Source organism: Biomphalaria glabrata, chromosome 2 (genome assembly GCF_947242115.1).
Source record: "Biomphalaria glabrata chromosome 2, xgBioGlab47.1, whole genome shotgun sequence".
Classification (NCBI taxonomy): domain Eukaryota; kingdom Metazoa; phylum Mollusca; class Gastropoda; family Planorbidae; genus Biomphalaria; species Biomphalaria glabrata.
In genome coordinates this window covers 62,907,578-62,927,365 of record NC_074712.1, presented here as the reverse complement: position 1 = coordinate 62,927,365, position 19,788 = coordinate 62,907,578, and the positions used below count along the sequence as shown (strand labels likewise).

General features: G+C 38.0%; 2 protein-coding genes across 3 annotated transcripts in view; both read left to right on the top strand.

Moving 5' to 3' along the window:
* LOC106072637 (uncharacterized) overlaps positions 1-4,195 on the top strand; it is a 33,599-nt gene extending 29,404 nt beyond the window's left edge. For both annotated transcript variants that reach the window (XM_056021848.1, XM_056021850.1), the window contains exons 13-15: positions 2,817-2,856; positions 3,472-3,519; positions 3,821-4,195. In XM_056021848.1, coding sequence (XP_055877823.1) covers positions 2,817-2,856; positions 3,472-3,519; positions 3,821-3,856 — 124 coding nt within the window. In that variant the 3' untranslated portion in view covers positions 3,857-4,195. The remainder of the gene's footprint in view (positions 1-2,816; positions 2,857-3,471; positions 3,520-3,820) is intronic.
* Positions 4,196-12,260: 8,065 nt separating this feature from the next.
* Positions 12,261-19,788, top strand: part of LOC106068981 (NXPE family member 3-like) — a 32,996-nt gene continuing 25,468 nt past the window's right edge. Inside the window, exons 1-4 of the mRNA XM_056021847.1 lie at positions 12,261-12,558; positions 16,926-16,991; positions 18,637-18,746; positions 19,199-19,289. Of these exons, the coding sequence (XP_055877822.1) occupies positions 12,545-12,558; positions 16,926-16,991; positions 18,637-18,746; positions 19,199-19,289 (281 nt within the window). The 5' untranslated portion in view covers positions 12,261-12,544. The remainder of the gene's footprint in view (positions 12,559-16,925; positions 16,992-18,636; positions 18,747-19,198; positions 19,290-19,788) is intronic.

Below are 19,788 nucleotides of genomic sequence, written 5' to 3'. Positions count from 1 at the left end.
ATGCAGATCTCGGCATTCATAAAGAATGTGCTCTATTGTCTCGTCGTCCTCGACGCAGTGGCGGCACCGTGTGTCGTAGTTCTCCTTCCACCGTCCAAAGTACGCGCCTATTGGACAGTGTCCGACTCGGAACTGGGCTAGGACTGCCTGCTCCGCACAGAGCTCCCACCACGCGTCTGGTCTACTCATCTGCCTGTGTAGCTCTCGGCACTTGTCGGAGGCGTCCCAACTGTCGTACCAACGTGCCAACAAACGGGTGTCGGCTAGGGATCGTACACTTGTGAGGGTGCACGGTTCATCATACTGGGTGCACGTTGCCGCCGCGGCCTTCGCTAAAAAGTCAGCCCTCTGATGACTGACCAGACCACAGTGGGATGGAACCCTCTGTATAAAACTATTTACATTGAGCTGGATACGTTTAATAGCTGTACATTCACACCAGACCTCACTCATAATTTACATATGAAATGTTTATATCAGATACGAGTATATGCGAAATATATCCTCTATATGTGTGTATTTGTTATGATAAAAGTTAAAATGTTTGCGCCCTTTTAAAAAGGATTTTGGCTCTTCACCCACCTTCTGTGAAGAGTTCCCCATGTTATGGCATCTGTGTTTCTATGGTGACGGTGGGTAGTGGTTAGCGATTGGCTGTGAATGATGCAAGATAGGCGTCAATATCGTCAGCGGTCTTATGTATACGGCAGACGACTCCAGAACGCCAGATCGAAAAGTTTTTGTACTGAGTTAGACTTTGTTCAGAATACCAATTTATATTGTTACTAAAGTTGACTGCATTTATTTCATTTGATCTCAAGTTGATTTTGGGTAATTCTGCAGGATTTCAAGGGGCAGCCATCTTTGTTACTATTTTGTTATTGTTTATGTTCCAAAGAAATCCCAAGATAGTGTCTTAAAAAATACCAAGAATTAACATTACTTCTGAGTTCTGTGTTTTCAAAGCAATGCTATTTTTTCTTTAAATTTTGACTTGGTTTCAATACAATACGTTTCTTATTGTTCTGTCTTCTTTTTAATTGTTAAATAGTGTCTATATCTATTCTGAATTATTCTGATATAGAGAATCTAAATTTAACTAGGCCTACAATAAATATCAGCACAGTTTATTACCAAAAATTAATTGACCTTTATTGCCTTTAAGAACCTTGTCATATTAATATAGTAATCAGTCTAGTTCTAGCAGTTAGATTATGAGTCTAATTATTAGACTTATTAGGACTAGATGATACCGGTATAGCTAGATCTAGCATATTATTTAGCTTCAAAAATAAAAATAAAAAAAAACCCAAATCGGAGAGAAAACCCAAGATACAAGATTACAGTCTAAACAATAACAAAAATGGCTGCCCCTTGAACTCCTGCAGAATTACCTGATTTGGTTTATATTGTAATAACAAGTTCTAGTTTTGTTGACATAGAAGTTATCCAAGTTATTTCAAGCTAAGATATAATACGGCTACAGCGGTTTAGTTGTCTACCAGCAGTTTGGTGCTACAGGTGAACGGCCGTCAACAGCAGCCCCACCCCATCAACTAGATTTAATTAGATGATCAACTAAACACATCCTTTGACGTACGACCCTAACCCTGACCTCAACAAAGCTATACAAAGAAAACACATACACTTACTATCACAGTCTGTTTATCACTATCTGTAGAAACAGTCTAAAATAGAATAACCACCTTCACCTTTCCCTTTTGATCGATTGGGGCACCACACAAGATCCGTTGACCCTACTTATCCATTCCTCTCCTTCTTTTGCCTTGCGTAGGATTGGTTTTAATGACTTAGCCCGTCCATTCTTTGATGCTGTCTTCCCTTCGCCTTTTCTGTCTGCCTCTTCTTTTTAACCTGGCACTGTTCCTTGAAGGAAGATGTTTGCAAGCCGTGAGGCCCTTGTCCTATGGTCATAGATTTTTAGTTTGCGTTTTTTTACAGTGGTTAGCAGGTCATTCGCCGTTGTGAGCTTGTTTACAGCAGGTCATCGTGGCACCCATTCGCCGTTGTGATCTTGTTACAGCAGGTCATCGTGGCACCCATTCGCGGTTGTGATCTTGTTTTAGCAGTTCATCGTGGCACCCATTCGCCGTTGTGATATTGTTACAGCAGTTCATCGTGGCACCCATTCGCCGTTGTGATCTTGTTACAGCAGTTCATCGTGGCACCCATTCGCCGTTGTGAGCTTGTCACAGCAGTTCTTCGTGGCACCCATTCGCCGTTGTGATCTTGTTTTAGCAGTTCATCGTGGCACCCATTCGCCGTTGTGATCTTGTAACAGCAGTTCATCGTGGCACCCATTCGCCGTTGTGATCTTGTCACAGCAGTTCATCGTGGCACCCATTCGCCGTTGTGTTCGCCGTCGTGAGCTGGGATCTATAGGGAAGACGATAACTAGTTTTTTTCTTTGGCCCATGTTGTCACGTGGCCAGCTCAACAACCGCCTTTACTTTTCTCCAACTTCTCAGGCACCCATTAGAGTTGGATGGACTCAGTGCCGCCTTAAACATCCCAAAATTCAAAATCCCAGCCTTTACCGAGATTCGAACCCAGGACCCCGAGTTTTCGAAAGCCAAGCGCTTAACCACTAGGCCATCATCACGCCCCCTCTAAAGCAGAATTAGGAGCATGTTGAAATCTGGCTACGAACGAGTCTTAAGTTGTGCAGATAGCGCTACGAATACTTCTTTAATCTAAAAAAAAATAATTAAAATGTTTATAGTCTGAGATGTTTAATTACTCTTGAAACTTGAATACACGTACAATAGACTTTAACTGAAAACTTTACTCTACAGGCAATGTCGACGGAGTCAACGAACCGTGAAGCACTTCCAGGTGAGAAAAACAAGTAAAATGTAAAAAACAACAACAAAAAAAACAAAAAAAAAACAACAAGAAAGCGTATCTAAGAGGAAGAACTTCGCATTTACAGCTGCATCTCTCAATCGTGTAGAATTTATTTCCATTATTCTTTATCAGACAAAATTATTGATTTTCAATAACTATTTGACAAATTGGTTCCTAGCTTATTGATTCATGTTGTTTTTTTTTAGATACTATGAATAATTCGTTAAAGTTTCAACCTGATCCAAGAATGTGTGTGGTAGAATTAATGTGTACAATTCTATAAGGGGATTAAACCTGACTTATTAAGCCATATCTGTGAATACTGAAGGATAGATTTCCTTTGTTGGTATCAAACAAAATAATTAATACAAGCAGTAATTTATAGACTAATCTGTCAACTATATGAATTGCCATATGTCTTTTCTAAGCAAAGTTTCAACTTGATCCAAGAGTGGCTGTGGGAAATGTGATTAATAATCCTCTGGCAGGCAGACGGAATGAGTTGATATAAGCTTTGCAAATATTGTACTAAAAACAGGTGAAAGAGCCCATATTTTTGTTTTGATTCAATTTGCAAATAATTTCTTTCTTTTCCTAAAACAGAGCAACATAAATCTAGTGACACTGTTACCTCCCTTGACAACAAAAGAGGTAGGCTGTTAGTTTTTTTTTTTTTTACAAAACATTGAAAGTATGCTATGATTTTCTACACTTTACAATACCATAAGAAATACGTACTAAGCCTAATGGTTGTAATGTGCTGGTATTTGATCTATACGCAAATTATTTTTGTGTGAATAAAAACAATCTGCTAATTGATGTTTACTGAAAGCTTGATCAATTACAACAAATTTTTAATAAAAAAATGTTGATAGCAATAACACTTCTGATATGCAAATATGAATTATTGTTATTTTTTATTTGGACCTAATAGCCTTTTGTTCTGTTTCAGAAAGACCGTGACCTACATTCAACTTTGACCCATTGAACTTTGACTTATTCTACATCCGGGTTTGCATGAGATATAAACTTATCGATGGCGACTTTCTTTTATCTTGGATTGGAACGGTCTAGGTATCAACGTCTTTCCACGGGTCCTTGTAGATCAAGACATTTATATATTTATATTATGATGATATTCATATCTCGAGTTTTATACATACTTTTAAAAGTTACTTTTATACATATTTCAAGTGCATTAAAATATATATTTTATCTTTTTGAGCTTCGGAACGCAATGTCAATCACTTTTATTCTTTATACAATTATTTTTATACAAGCTGCAACTAAAATTGAAAGTCAATTGTAATAAAATAACATAAAAATATATAGAGAGAGTTCTGCGATTGCTTAGCGGCCCGAAAGGAATAAAGCCGCAACTACTTTTTATGTTGTCTGTCCGTCCGTATGTCTGTCACGTTTAGATGTCAAAAACCAGAAAATTTGTTGAAAGCTCTTTATCATTATATTTTAGATCTCGCTAATTTTGCCATTTTTAAAATGAACTGCTTTGTTTTTTTTTCAATTATTTTTTTCGATGAGTTTAGAAAAGAACAGTTCAACTGTTAATACAAAATAAAAATCCTCATCTGCCGGTTCATTCGCAAGGTTTCTCCGCATGCGTGAGTGAAGCAGCAGTAATGCCCTCTGACAGCTTTTAGCATCAAATAGAGATGTCCCTTTAATACCCTTGATGGCTATACATAGCTCTAGTGATGTCAGTTATTGAACAGAGTTGAAGTTGAGTACGTATATTTATAGATCAGTGCCAGCGGCGTCGCTAGGGTAGTTTCACCTGGTGCGGTAAGCTTTGTTGACCTCCTTCAGTCGTAGAACGACTATGGACTATGATAAGCTTATGCTGCACCCTTATCATCACGTAACTGTTTGGAATGTGATTTAAAGTGTCGTTCAATTGTCTCAAGTTCAAACTTCATCCGATGACAACACCGACAGGACGTAATACACTTTGTACCTGAAGGCACTTCCGGAACTTGGGAAGCAAAAATAAATTACAGGCTCAATCTATTCCTTCCACACCAAAAACAAAACAACAACAATATGTATATATATATATACAGGGCCGCCGCGAGGGTTGTGGCCGCCTGCGTGCGAAATTAAAAATGCCGCCCCCTTTCCTTTCTAGAGGAAAAACAATCCATTAAGATTGAGCTGGATACTGTTCTAAAATTGCCCTTTAATTTAAATCCATCTTTTGTAGACCATTCCGTATTTCCCTTTCATATTCGCCCCGTTGTTGTATCCCTCAAGTACAACTATCAATCATGAACTAGGAACAATTTCGTATTTAGGTACCTACAGAAATGTGACATTTTGGTTCTTTGTGACAAACATCAAAAACTGATCTCGTTCAGACTACTCACTTCTGCCCCATGTATTTGCGACGATTATAATTAATGAGCTGCGGCAGGCATATTACAATGAACAGTGGAAATGATCACGATCTATATACAATTTCTCGATCACTTTGACTGCTCAACAGTGTTCTATGGTCTGGACCTGGATATGTTCACTTGTTTGTTATTATACGTTAAAGCATAATCCAAAAAAAAAAAAAAAAAAAGAGCTCGAAATACAAAAGCCATTGACAGTGGAACTTCTTCAACATTCTGTACACTTTCATGATAATCATCACTATGGTATTTTGGAGAGATGTGCATTGTATCCACAATCATCTGACATACACGGATTCAGAATTGCCTAGAAATTTATCCAACAAATGTAGTAACTCAGCCCTGAATATTTTTCTTGAGTTTAATACAAAGTAAATAAGCCAAAGTACAAGCCACTTTAACATTGACTTGAAATAAAACATAGTAAGGCAGTGTTTCTCACATTCCCGGGTGGCGACTCCCTAGATAACAACATTTTCGTTCGAGCCCCCTTTAAAGGCTGGAGCCCAGAGGAGCAATGTAAACTTACACAGTGAGATCCGTTAGTTTTTTTTTTTTTTTTTTTTTTTTGATTTGTACTTAGAATGTAATTAAAAGGAAAAGAAACTTAGTCACAATTTTTAGGTTTTATTTTAAGTCTACATTAATTGAATACTGTGTATAGAATCCAAAGTAAAGTCATGAAAGTGCACTATAATTTTTAAGCGTTGTAAAAAGTTCTTCCTGGAGGTAGAATTGAAGATACGGCAGGTTTCCGCTCACGTCGGCAAGGGGTTTTGAACATTTTTTTTCGCCGCCCCCCCCCCCCTGTTGTTTGTTGGTTGTTGGCTTGTAGCCCAAGACAGCTAGTACAACTGAACCGATGTAGGCGTTTTATATATTTTTTTAATAACTAAACTTTAAATAACTTGAACAAATTATTTGTGAACAAAGACTCAATACAATTGTTATTGTTTTACGATTTAACTTGAGATCAAATATAAATCTAAATAGTAGTGAACTGATATTTAAACAAAATCTAGCTCACAGCAAAAATAAAGTCTTTACTCTTTCGTGTCTTAAGATCGTCTCACGTTTGCACTTGGCACGCTGATTTCATCATCCTCACTGCATAGCCACCAATCAATCGCTTAGCCTCTTCTTACCGTCGCCTAGGAAACACACACACACTCCACAACACCCCCTTTTTATCAGAACGTTGCGCCCTCCCCCCCCCCTCCACGTGTGAGGAACTAGCGCCCCCCCCCCCCCCCAGTGAAAATATTTTTCACCTTGACCTTTTAATTCCCTGTAATTGATCTACTTACAGTGCTGGCTATTCGACTTTTAAAACAAATATTACAACAACCCACTAAAATTCAAGGCCAGAAATGAGTATTCGCCTATGGGAAAAAAAAACGTGGTAATCCCTAGTACGCTGCTCTATTTTTTGTTTGTTTCTAGTTTCCACACAGACTGTCTTTGTAACCTTGTTTTATTTAACAAAGTAACCTTGGAATAATGATTTAGCCGCCCCCTAAAGTCGGCCGCCTGCGTGCAATGCACACATTGCACCATAGGTAGCAGCGGCCCTGTATGTATATATATATATATATCACTGGCGGATCCAAGGGGGGCGGGAGAGGCGATCGCCCCCCCCCCCACTCGGCTGACCCGACACATTTTAGTATAGAAATCACACAATTTGTATACGAATTTATTACTTATATTGATAATCTATACTAATTATTTATATTTCAACCTTTTTTTTTGTCACCCGCATGCCAGATGGCAGAATCCCGAAAGATATCTTATATGCTGAGCTTGTGGAAGGAGTCGGACCCAAGGGCCGCCCAAGACTAACATATAGAGATGTCTGCAAGCGAGACATGAGAGCCTCAGGCATCAGCGAAAGTATGTGGGAAAACATAGCCAAAGACCGGAGTGCATGGAGACAGACTGTGCGTGCTGGGACAACCCTTGCTGAGAACAAAAGAATTGAAGCGGCTTTAATCAAGAGGGATAAAAAGAAAGCCCTGTCTGCTAGCCCTAAATCAGAGGCATACACATGTACGAATTGTGGCAAAGTCTGCCGTTCTAGAATTGGCTTGATTAGCCACACCAGATTCTGCCCCGTCTCAAGATTAAGCCAAAACCAGTGACTCATTTGGGCGCATCCATTGCCTTTCGAGACAAAAGGAGCCATATACTAACCTATTTTTAGACTATTTCGCCCCCCTCTAGTATGTTGGCCGATTTGCTGGGGTGGGGAGGGGCGATGGCGTCAATCTGCCCCCCCCCCCCTAAACTTTCGAGTCGGGGGCGGTGGTCCAATTTATTTGTAAAAATCACAGCTTGTTAACAGACTCATTTAAATATCTCTATGATTTAATTAAACTTGTTATTGATAGTGTAACCGATCTTTATATTATGTCGTTCACCTGTTGACCAATTGGGTGGGGTGAGGGGGGGGGGGCGAATACATCTACTGCCCTTCCTACCTAAACCCTTTGAGTGGGGGGCGGTCCTACTTTTATGGAGAAATCATAGTTTGTGAACAAAACTAGTTGTGCGTCTCACTGAACAACCGGGACGAAACCAATGAAGTCTTCTCCTGGGAAAAAAAAGAGCAAACAAAAAACATTTATTATATTCTAGTCCGTATCTAAATATCGAAAACCATAACAATAATCAAAACTATAATCATATGCAAATAAAAACATATCGCCTCGACTAGTGTGCTATGATATATTGAATTGCAAGCCTATAATAAAGCGTACATGGTCTGACATGAACTACAGATTTACCTATTCTAGTTTCTTTTAATAATAGCACATCCTTCTAACTGAACTTCAATGGAAGCCCTACTCGTTAAGTTGCTACTTAGTGGAAGTTAATTGACATGAAGGTGTTAAAAAAAAGCGGCTAAAATTTGGCTGGTCAGAATTCAGAGGGATGCATGTAGACGGTCAGTGATCAATTCCTGATAGGTCTAGGCTAGTCGACTACAACATTAACTTATTTTACAACGGTACTTTAGTCACCAGTGGAAGCGCTACTTGTTTAGTCACCAGTGGAAGCGCTACTTGTTCAGTCACCAGTGGAAGCGCTACTTGTTTAGTCACCAGTGGAAGCGCTACTTGTTCAGTCACCAGTGGAAGCGCTACTTGTTTAGTCACCAGTGGAAGCGCTACTTGTTTAGTCACCAGTGGAAGCGCTACTTGTTCAGTCACCAGTGGAAGCGCTACTTGTTCAGTCACCAGTGGAAGCGCTACTTGTTCAGTCACCAGTGGAAGCGCTACTTGTTCAGTCACCAGTGGAAGCGCTACTTGTTCAGTCACCAGTGGAAGCGCTACTTGTTCAGTCACCAGTGGAAGCGTTACTTGTTCAGTCACCAGTGGAAGCACTACTTGTTCAGTCACCAGTGGAAGCGCTACTTGTTCAGTCACCAGTGGAAGCGCTACTTGTTCAGTCACCAGTGGAAGCGCTACTTGTTCAGTCACCAGTGGAAGCGCTACTTGTTCAGTCACCAGTGGAAGCGCTACTTGTTCAGTCACCAGTGGAAGCACTACTTTTTCAGTTGCTATTTAGATTTTGATTGATTTGATAGTGCAAAATAGAATTTGGCTACTCAGAATCCAGGGGGCTGCATGCGCACCACCTTGCACCCCAATACGGACGGGTGACTGTGACATGTGAACAATAGAAACTTCTGCTTGGTCAAGGATTGATGTATTTTGTAGCTGTCCCTTTTATTAAATGAACAGGTGCAGATGAAAACGTACTTGAACCAAAAATTATATTTAAAGGCTTGATTTTGTTTGTGTTAGAGCTTGTTGATAATTAGTTAGAGTAAGATGTGTTAGCATTTAGAGAGAAAGTAGGTGGCTAAAGAGAGAACTGTGTATAGAAATGTACTTTTATTAATAAACATTAATAAACTGAAACAAACTGAGACCCGTGTTCAACTTCACAATTACCGCGGTACTTTAAACAGACAAAATTGGGCCCTAACTTGATTTCAAACGAACATGGACTGTGACCTCCTCCCATTGGCCCAGGACCACAGCGCTCTGAGCATGATATAAGCATAAACGTTGCGCTATATAACAGCTATTTCAAGAAGAAAAAAAAGAGGCCCCTGTTGTGACACAGTCATTAATCGGTATGTGTGGCCAACCGTGTCACACGGTCAAGAGACTGGACCTGGCCAGCTAGTGGACTGGAGAGTAGTCATGTGTGTGTGTTATCAACAATGATAAAGGAAACATCTGGTGGATTTGTATGTGTATAAATGTTAGCCTTAGGTACATTATATTACCATTAAATTCTTTGCAATTAAAGACTTAAAGTAGCTTCTATCACCACAGCCCCCCCCCCCTCAAGATTACCTACTATAACTTCACCTATAACTATAACTATACTATAACTTTAAAGCTATAGTGATCAACGACATCAATCTCTGTTTCTGCAGGGTCGGCCTTAGGCAGAGTCAAACTAGGCATCCGCACAGGGCCTCCGATTGGTGGGGGCCTCGCACAGGACTCTAAGCAGTTTTTTTTAGAGAAGAAACAGCGAAACTTGTCCTAAATAATTTTGTCCCACTAGATTTTTAATAAATTGCGTAATTTTATTTTTTTAATTTTATTTTTCTTTTATTTGGGGGCCACCGAATCCACTTCAACTAGGGCCTCCGATTTTCTAAGGCCGGCCCTGGTTGCTGCTAAGATATATGGAGTTTTTATAAACACCTCTGCTGTTGCAGTAGTCTGAACCCGGCCATCTGTGGTTTTCACCCACCAGTCATTTGAATAGGTAAAACTAAACTACGCGTTCTACAAGAAATCCGAAACAACCAGAGTCTTTACGAGTTCTTACCCTGGATTCTTCTATTGTGCGCTGACTAACAGGCCATTTCCTCTCACCAAACTCTACTTCGAGTAGTCCCCCTTCGTGCCGCACATTTTAAAGTTTTGTTTTTGCTAGTGGATTCTTTACTTGTTTAGCACTAGACTTGCTTTTCTAGGCCTACTATTGTCACTGCTGGGTCCGACGCGTCTAAAGTTATAACAAAAAAAAAAGTTGTTAATTGGATTTCCTTTGTTTGGTTTTATTGACTTTGTCAATCTTCACAGAATGAGATTTACCTGAAATTCCTATACATTTTCTAAAATTACGTTTAACAATGTCAATCTTTTTTTTTTCGCAAATAAGACTGGTTTACTTCAAGTGTCTGGATCGTTTAGTATAACCTACACTAGTCTCTTATAAGTTAGCTTCTATCCAGGGCCGGTCTTAGTGTCACAAACCGTTGTGAGCCCACAACCGTTTGTGTGTGTGTAAGCAGAACAACCGCAGTCCACTACCATGGCCTTAGTTATTGTGTAAAATTTTAAGTTGATTTCTGTTATTTATATTTTAGATCCTTTGTCATTATTTATGTTTTAATATATTTTAATTAGATTTGTTTTATTATTGGAAGTTTTATTATTGGAATGTTTATTTTGTTGTCACGGGACCAGAGTACCTAGGCTACAACGAGGGCGGGGTGATCTGGGAAATCTGGGGAAAGGGGCAGTGGTCATCACTGGTCAGATACTGATGATGCATGTAGACGTAACCACTGAGGTTATGCGTCACTGATGATGCAAGGGGACGTAACCACTGTGTTGCGGTGTAGTCCACGTGGGAGGGTTCTTTTTGCTCTGAAAGAGGGACAGTTAGTTGGCGTGGGTCTTGTAGAGCGGACGGTCGTATTTCCCGCTTCTGCTCGTTCCCTAATCTGGTACGAGAAAACTATAGCAGAATGACTCCATGATTAGAGACATAGTCATTAGAGATCTGAGTTTAGTTTTAGTAGTTGATGTACCTGTGTATAAGGTTTCATTTGGAAGTTTATATGTTGTGTGTAAATAAAGTTACACTTTAAAGTTATAGTTTCTAACTATATTCCGGTGTTTAGTTTCATATCTTAATTATATAGACTAACACCAAAGTCGCGACAGGGCTAAAGCCACCAAAGATCCAGCGTCAACAGTCGGGCCTCCAGAATCACCCTAGACTACGACCAGTTCAAGCAGGCGCCAGCACACTGCTAGCGTCTTGTGACACTTAGGCCACTGCAACCTATGCGGTCGCAGTGAGCCCCGCGCTTTCATAGGCCCCGCGCTAATTCTATTCTATATATTTAAATTGCAAAATATATACGAAAAATTCCTGGAAATGTCCTGAATTTATTAAAATCTCCGCAAAACTCATAAAAATCTCCAGAAAAGTTGACAAAATTGTCCTTGGTGGTGCCCTTTATTACGGAAAACGCCAATCGAACGTGCGATAAAAAAAGGCATTGTCAGCTTTCATGTGATAAAATGTAATAATCGGACGAGTTTTTAGCGAAAGTTTCAATACCTTTATTTACTTTTATAGTCAATGGCATATAAATATGCCATAGGTTGCAAGGCTCTTCAAGTAAAGTTAATTTGATCGCAAGTTTGTACTTAGTAAAGAATGAATAAAATGAAAAGTCGATTTTTTTTCTAATACAAAATCTAAATTTTCACTTATTATCTTTATTCCCACCCAGACTAGGCCCCGCGCAATCAGTTTCGCATAGGGACCCGCAGTTGTTAGGACCGGCCCTGCTTCTATCCCAGAGCGCCCTACCCATCCTTTAAAGTAACAACTGTAAAAGGGTTTTAAAAAAGGATCAAGTTTTCACCTCTCAAACCGTCTCGATTTGAGCATGCGCCTAAATCCTTAACAAGGCTAATCATAAGATTTGAACAGGGCCTGTTTGGACGGTCGTTGGCCAGTAGCACGGGGCTGCTAGTAGATAACTAAATCGCTGAAGGCGTATTATATTTTAATTTGTTAAACATGAAATAGCTTGAATGACTTCTTTTTTTTTTTTAAAGTATTTTTTTTTCTTGTTTTATGTGTTAATATTTCCGGTGGCGAATTTTCCGTTGCCCATTTTCCTGACCGTGTTTCCAGAAACCTTTGTCGACATTTAGACTCATAAATGTCTGGATGTTTTTCTTTCTGGTTCTTTTTAACATGTCAGTTATGGCTTAAAATTTATAGTCTGTTGATAGCATGTTGGTGTAATGCATATAGACCTAGATATTCTTTGTGTGATGGGTGTTAAGTCTTGGCCGGTGAAGTTGGTGCAGAGCTGGGATCTAGTTATGGGGAATGAAAGAGGCTTGTGAAATTTGAAACGCGTATTGTGCCTTTCGTCTCTTTGTCTCTGAGCATTTTATTGACGCTACGAACTTGGGAATATGTTCAAAGATAGGTAAAGGACTTTTTGTTTAATTTTTATATTATTGAATTTACAGTGCTATCTATCTATCTATCTATCTATCTATCTATCTATCTATCTATCTATCTATCTATCTATCTATCTATCTATCTATCTTTCTATCTATCTATCTATCTATCTATCTATCTATCTATCTACCTACCTACCTACCTATCTATCTATCTATCTACCTACCTACCTACCTACCTACCTACCTACCTATCTATCTATCTAATCTAATCTAATCTAATCTAATCTAATCTAATCTATCTAACCTAACCTAACCTGATCTAATCTAATCTAATCTATCTAACCTAACCTGACCTGATCTAATCTAATCTAATCTAATCTAATCTAATCTAATCTAGTCTATGTAACCTAACCTGATCTAATCTTTCTATCTATCTATCTATCTATCTATCTATCTATCTATCTATCTATCTATCTATCTATCTATCTATCTATCTATCTATCTATCTACCTACCTACCTACCTATCTATCTATCTATCTACCTACCTACCTACCTACCTACCTACCTACCTATCTATCTATCTAATCTAATCTAATCTAATCTAATCTAATCTAATCTAATCTATCTAACCTAACCTAACCTGATCTAATCTAATCTAATCTATCTAACCTAACCTGACCTGATCTAATCTAATCTAATCTAATCTAATCTAATCTAATCTAATCTAATCTAATCTAGTCTATGTAACCTAACCTGATCTAATCTATCTATCTATCTATCTATCTATCTATCTATCTATCTATCTATCTGTCTGTCTGTCTATCTATCTATCTATCTATCTATCTATCTATCTATCTATCTATCTATCTATCTATCTATCTATCTATCTATCTATCTATCAATCTATCTATCTGTCTGTCTGTCTGTCTATCTATCTATCTATCTATCTATCTATCTATCTATCTATCTATCTATCTATCTATCTATCTATCTATCTATCTGTCTGTCTGTCTGTCTGTCTGTCTGTCTATCTATCTATCTATCTATCTATCTATCTATCTGTCTGTCTGTCTGTCTGTCTGTCTATCTATCTGTCTGTCTGTCTGTCTGTCTGTCTGTCTGTCTATCTATCTATCTATCTATCTATCTATCTATCTATCTATCTATCTATCTATCTATCTATCTATCTATCTATCTATCTATCTATCTAACTGAAGCCTCTTCCCACCTGGTGTTCATGTACCAATTATGGTCGGTTTCATTGCATTGGAGGACTTGCCATGTATCGGACATTGGACGTCCTGTTGGCCCAATACGTCTTCTGGTCGGACCCATTATATTATAACAGGGGCCTTCTGTGCGTTATGTTAAAAAATCTTTTTACAGGCTCCACAGTCTAATACTAATATAATGTAACACATTTTCCGAAATAATGTAATAGTCTACAGTGCTACTAGTGAGCTTCATCAATTAGGGCACACACACACACTTAGCGAGAACAAAGCCACCTAAGGTCTATACTTCTTATAAAGATATAAAATTCATTGTATGCATGCGTACAATTATCAATACATTACCGAAATTAGCATAATGACTTTGAGGACCGAGAGACCTAGAATTGGATGTCCATCATATTCATATGCTATACAATTTGTGGGCCGGATGGTCTAAAAATGCCTTGGCACTCAGTCCGCTCCTGTCGCAAGCCTTCTATTTTATTCAAAGCATGCTCGACTTAAAGATAATTAATATTTTCCGCCTTTTATTAAAAATAAATACTAGTTTTTTTTACAAGATGCACACGTATCATCAGGAGAAAGAAGAAATATGTATGCTTCATAAAGTCATTTTAAAACGACAATTTAATTTATTACTCTACACGTATTATCTTCGTACACAATCCACAATTCGTACAAATGTGGATTTGGATGGTTCATACATTTTAAATGTCATGTCGATTTCCCATCTCCCCACAACAACCAAATAAAAAAACAAAACAAACAACAAAACATTACAAAAAACAAACAAAAAAAAACAACAGCTAAACATCCCAGTCATCCCAATGGAAACAGCAACATAACAAAACAAGAAAAACATGAAAATACTTTTCACAAGAAAAACATGAAACAAATCCATTTAAAAAAACAAACAATTCTCCAATAAACAACTGAAAATATACTAAAATAGTTTAAAATAATTTAAAAAAAATATTTGCTTTCAATCGGGTTTCGATCCCGTGATTTTGATATCCAGTAAGCTGCGTGGAAATATCATAAACCACTTAGACAAACATAATGTCCTAACTCCATACCAACATGGCTTTAGGAAATATAGATCATGTGAAACACAACTAATATGTCTAATTGATGATTTTTCTAAAGGTTTAGATAATAGTGAGCAAATAGATGCTATCTTACTAGATTTTTTCAAGGCTTTTGACAAAGTTCATCACCAAAGTTTGCTTAAAAAATAAAAATATCTTGGCATGGATGGTCCATTGCATCAGTGGATTAAAGATTTTCTGATAGGGAGAGAACAAACTGTAATAATAAATGGTTCTAAATCAACACCTATAATAGTAAACTCAGGTGTACCTCAAGGAACAGTCATAGGCCCAATACTGTTTCTAATTTACATAAATTAGTTCAGGAACAAAAGTCAGATTATTTTCAAGATACAGACATTTTACAAAGAGAAAGAAAAGGAAAGGGAGGGGGGGGGGTTCCGACCATAATAAACATTATAAGGTCTGGGACCAAATCACAGGGGCGTAGCCGGTGCGTAGTACAATCTAGGTACATACATTTCTAAAAAAAAGTTGATCATCATTATGTAAGAAATTCAATGTTAAAACAAAAACCAAAAACCAAAAAAATAAATAATAAATAATATTATATTACATTCAGCTTTTCCAACTTGATTTTGGACATTGTAAACTTTTCACTTCAGAAAGCTATACTTTTTAAATCGATCAATTGCATGTCTAGAGATCCAGTATCAATTCCAAATGGCTCAATGTGGATCTCTCTCTCTCTCTCTCTCTCTCTCTCCCTTCTTCTTTTTCCTGGTACTGTTCCCTAAACGAAAATCTTGGCGAGCCCCAAAGACCTTGTAATATGGACTTTTAGCTTGTTTTTTTTTTAGCAGATCATCAATGGTCCAATCGCTGCAGCAACCCTGTTTCTAATCTCTTGGTTTGTGATGCAGTCTTTAAAGACCATAGCGCTTTATAAAAGCTATATATTTTTATTTATTTGTTTATGAATTGTTTCTGGAAAGGAGGGGCAGATGTGTGTTAAAGTTACGCCCTCAGGGAAACAGTCATGCTCACTGGACAATGCCTTTTAGATTCATAGCGGCGCCAGGGTTGAAACATTCACAAGAGGAGATACTTGGACTAAAGCAAAAAAAAAAAAAAAAAAAAAAAGACCACGGAAATTATTGTTTAGTACAATGGTGGGAATAGAAGAGCCCCAAACAGTCCTTAGACGAAACACATTGTTTCGGAAGAAGCTAAAGGACACCAGCAATGCCGATGTGGTACAGAGAAGGAAAATGAGGGTGTTTCCTAGGGGTGCTTGAGCTCCGGCCTCTCCTCTATTCCCGATCGTCTTAACATGAGATCCTGGGACAAAAAAAAATGCAAAATAGATTGCGCCTGAATTGTTAAAACATGCATTTAAAGGGGAGATTCCAATGATCTATGTTTTAAAAGAACTATTACACATATGTTCTGCTGTTTGGCCACTGGTAACACGAACTCTTCAGGGCCTAGAGGATATCGTTTGATTGTCAAAAGAGTTGAGCCGAAGGATCTTCTAACTCAAAGCGTGTAAGCCTTCTTGAACAAACCGTTTTGTCTGGAAGAGGTCCAAGTCAATGCCTATGTAAGACATTGCTATTTCCGACGTATCTGGCACTCCTGGGGTATGGACTAGAATACATGGTCGAATGCCGAGCACACCGGGATCCCCGCCATTTTCCTACGTCTTACCAAGCTAACCGTGCAGGACTCGCGATTAGTGTAACGTTCCCTTGAGGAACGGCGCATGGATTATCGACACGGACGTGGGAGCTCTCTTTCAACTCCGCTCAGTGCAATGGGAAAGCTCTCGCATTCCCTTGAACACTCCCACAGGAGTTTTGTTTTGCTATTCATTTAGCCTAACCACTTCCTCAAGTAATCGTTTCCACCCGAGGGCCACGTTGAGGCAGAATAGCGTACCTGGGCTAGAGGAAATCTGTATGATCAGTGGTCACCATCACTTCAGCTGATATCAAATTAGATATATTGTCGATATATTCAACTCTAATAATCGCTTCCTCTTCTTATAATTATTATTTTTTGCAAACTTATAAAAGCTTTTTTTTTCTTTTTATTAATTTCAGTTTCACAAATCGGAATAAAACGTTTTTGATCGGAGTTCTCATCATTCTGTCATGCTGCATATTAAGGTAATATAAAGACAAGTGACTGCATTTCACGACATATCTTACCACGACATATCTTATCACGACATATCTTGTCACGATTTATCTTATCACGATTTATCTTATCACGACTTATCTTGTCACGACATATCTTGTCACGACATATTTGTCACGACATATCTTATCACGACATATCTTATCACGAAATATCTTGTCACGGCATTTCTTGTCACGACATATCTTATCACATCATATCTTGTCACGACATATCTAATCACGACATATCACGACATATCTTATCACGACATATTTTATCACGACATATCTTATCACGACATATTTTATCACGACATATCTTATCACGACATATCTTATCACGACACATCTTATCACGACATATCTTATCACGACTTATCTTACCACGACATATCTTATCACCACATATCTTATCACGACACATCGTATCACGACTTATCTTATCACGACATATCTTATCACGACATATCTTAACACGACATATTTTATCACGACACATCTTATCACGACATATCTTATCACGACATATCTTATCACGACATATCCTTTCACGACATATCATGTCACAGCTTAGAGTAGTTTGCCCCTCAAGCATTGTTTCAACCGCTTGTACCCTCAAAGCGCCACGATACTACTTTATGGCTTTAGTAATACCCTGTTAATTTTATATATGCTATATTGAACCTTATATATAAATAATCATAATAATACTGCTGCAGACCTGTCAGATCACCTGAAAATTTCTCAGTGGACACTGACAAAGGAATTACAATGCATTTCGTCTCACTTTAACTCTTTCTCTCCTAACTGACGATACCAGCGTTGATTCCACCAGAATGTGGTAAATAATTACAGAGAGAAAGAGTTAACGGAACTCGACCCTGGCAGTGTCAGAGAATAATAATAACCTTTTATTTTATCCGTGAGGAGATTTGGTTTTACAATTGTGCATTACAAAAACATTACATGATTAGAGCAAACACTTTGTGCAATAGCACACAAGATATACGTTCATACCCCAGTTTTGTTTAAACATTACATGTGGAATTTACAACTTGTATGTAACAGTTTGTTGAGTGATACAATCGCCAAAGGAATAAAAGAGTGTCTTGCATTTTTATGCATCAAACCTTTATTCCTTTCTTAGCAATGTTTTTCTCAAATAGTAAAGTAATTAAAAAGATCATTTTTTTTTTAAATGTTCAGATTGCATTACCAGGCAATGATGTTGGAACTTAAAACTACGGCAGATGTGAGATGTGAGCGTGGTAAAACATTGGCAAGGCTTTTTCGCTAACATTAAAGGATGACATTTCTCTTCGTAGTCTAAATCTTTGTTGCCTTTTTTTTTTTGGTGACGTAATCTGTGACGTAATCTGTGACGTAATCTGTGACGTAATACACTTTACTTTGCTGTCTAACACAGTTCCAAGGTACTACTGCTATTCTCTCCCCAACAACTGAAACAATATCATTTTCTTTTTTTTTCTTTTGGAAGTTGATAATCATTTCTTTCGGGTTTTTTTTTGTTTTGACATTCCATATAAAAAATTTGGCATTACAGTATTTCTCAATATTGTTTTATTTCTCTTAATAATAATTATTTACGTCCGCGTTTAAATGTCGTTTTTAGGTATTTAGAAATTATCGACATTCGGCTGGACAATTTCAAAGATGTGATTGGCGACTGGAGTATCCACCAGGAAGGGAACATAACTCAAGATGTGACTAGGACATCGACAAGTAGGTTTTTAATTAAGGAAACATATACCTCTCTTAAAATGCATTTCTTTCAGACTTATAGCTAAATGTCTTCTTTCTGAACGGCGTCGCCGCAGGCCACATAAGCAAATGTTTTTATTTGAAAAAAATGCATTTAAGTCGATTAGCTATTTTTAGAGATCCATTCATACTATTTTTGCTTTCCCCATTCGCTTTACTTATAACATTATCATTTCGTTTAATTGTTTACAAAACACTCTCAGTGACTATATCGATAGTGATACGCAAATAAAGACCCGCGGGTAATATATGTCTTGTACATACATATTGAACATAAATGAAAAGCAGCACCAGGGGCCGAATTTTTGAAACACTTAATCTTTTACACTTAATATAAGCTTTTTTTTTTTTTTTTTTAAGTTTTTTTTTTTTTTTGCTTGTTTTTTTTTTGTAATAATCTTTTTTCTTTTCAGATGAAGCTAAAGAAGAAGAGAATGAATCACTCTGGCCATCACTTCGAGATACTAACATAACAATAGAAGAAGTTTTAATGAAATTAAACAGGTAATTATCCCCGAAAGAATGTCAGAGAACAGAGGAGCAAAGATTGTTCGCCGGCAAAAAAACAAAACAAAAGGCAGGCGTCCCAAAGGGGAGACCACGAGTACGGTGACTTGCAGACGTAGAGGCAGGTCTACAGCAGCTAAAAGTCCAGGCATGGAGACGTAAAGCCCAGGATAGATCAGAATGGAGAGTTGAGCTAAAGCAGGCCGGGGCTTTTCATGGGCTGTAGCGTCACCGGGATAGATGGAATTATCTAATGCCATACAATACAATACAATACAATACAATACAATACAATACAATACAATAAGCATATTTGCATTCGGGCTAATGCTCAGTGGTACGGTACCCAATGAGCTGGTGCCCCCCCCCCCATGAGCCCCTTTCAATGACAAAAGGCCCTCAAAAGATTGTATTATGTTCTCCTATAAATGGGATCATAGTGATTGACTTTCACCTTACATTTTCTTCAAGATTGTCACAAACTTCAGTAGCCTAG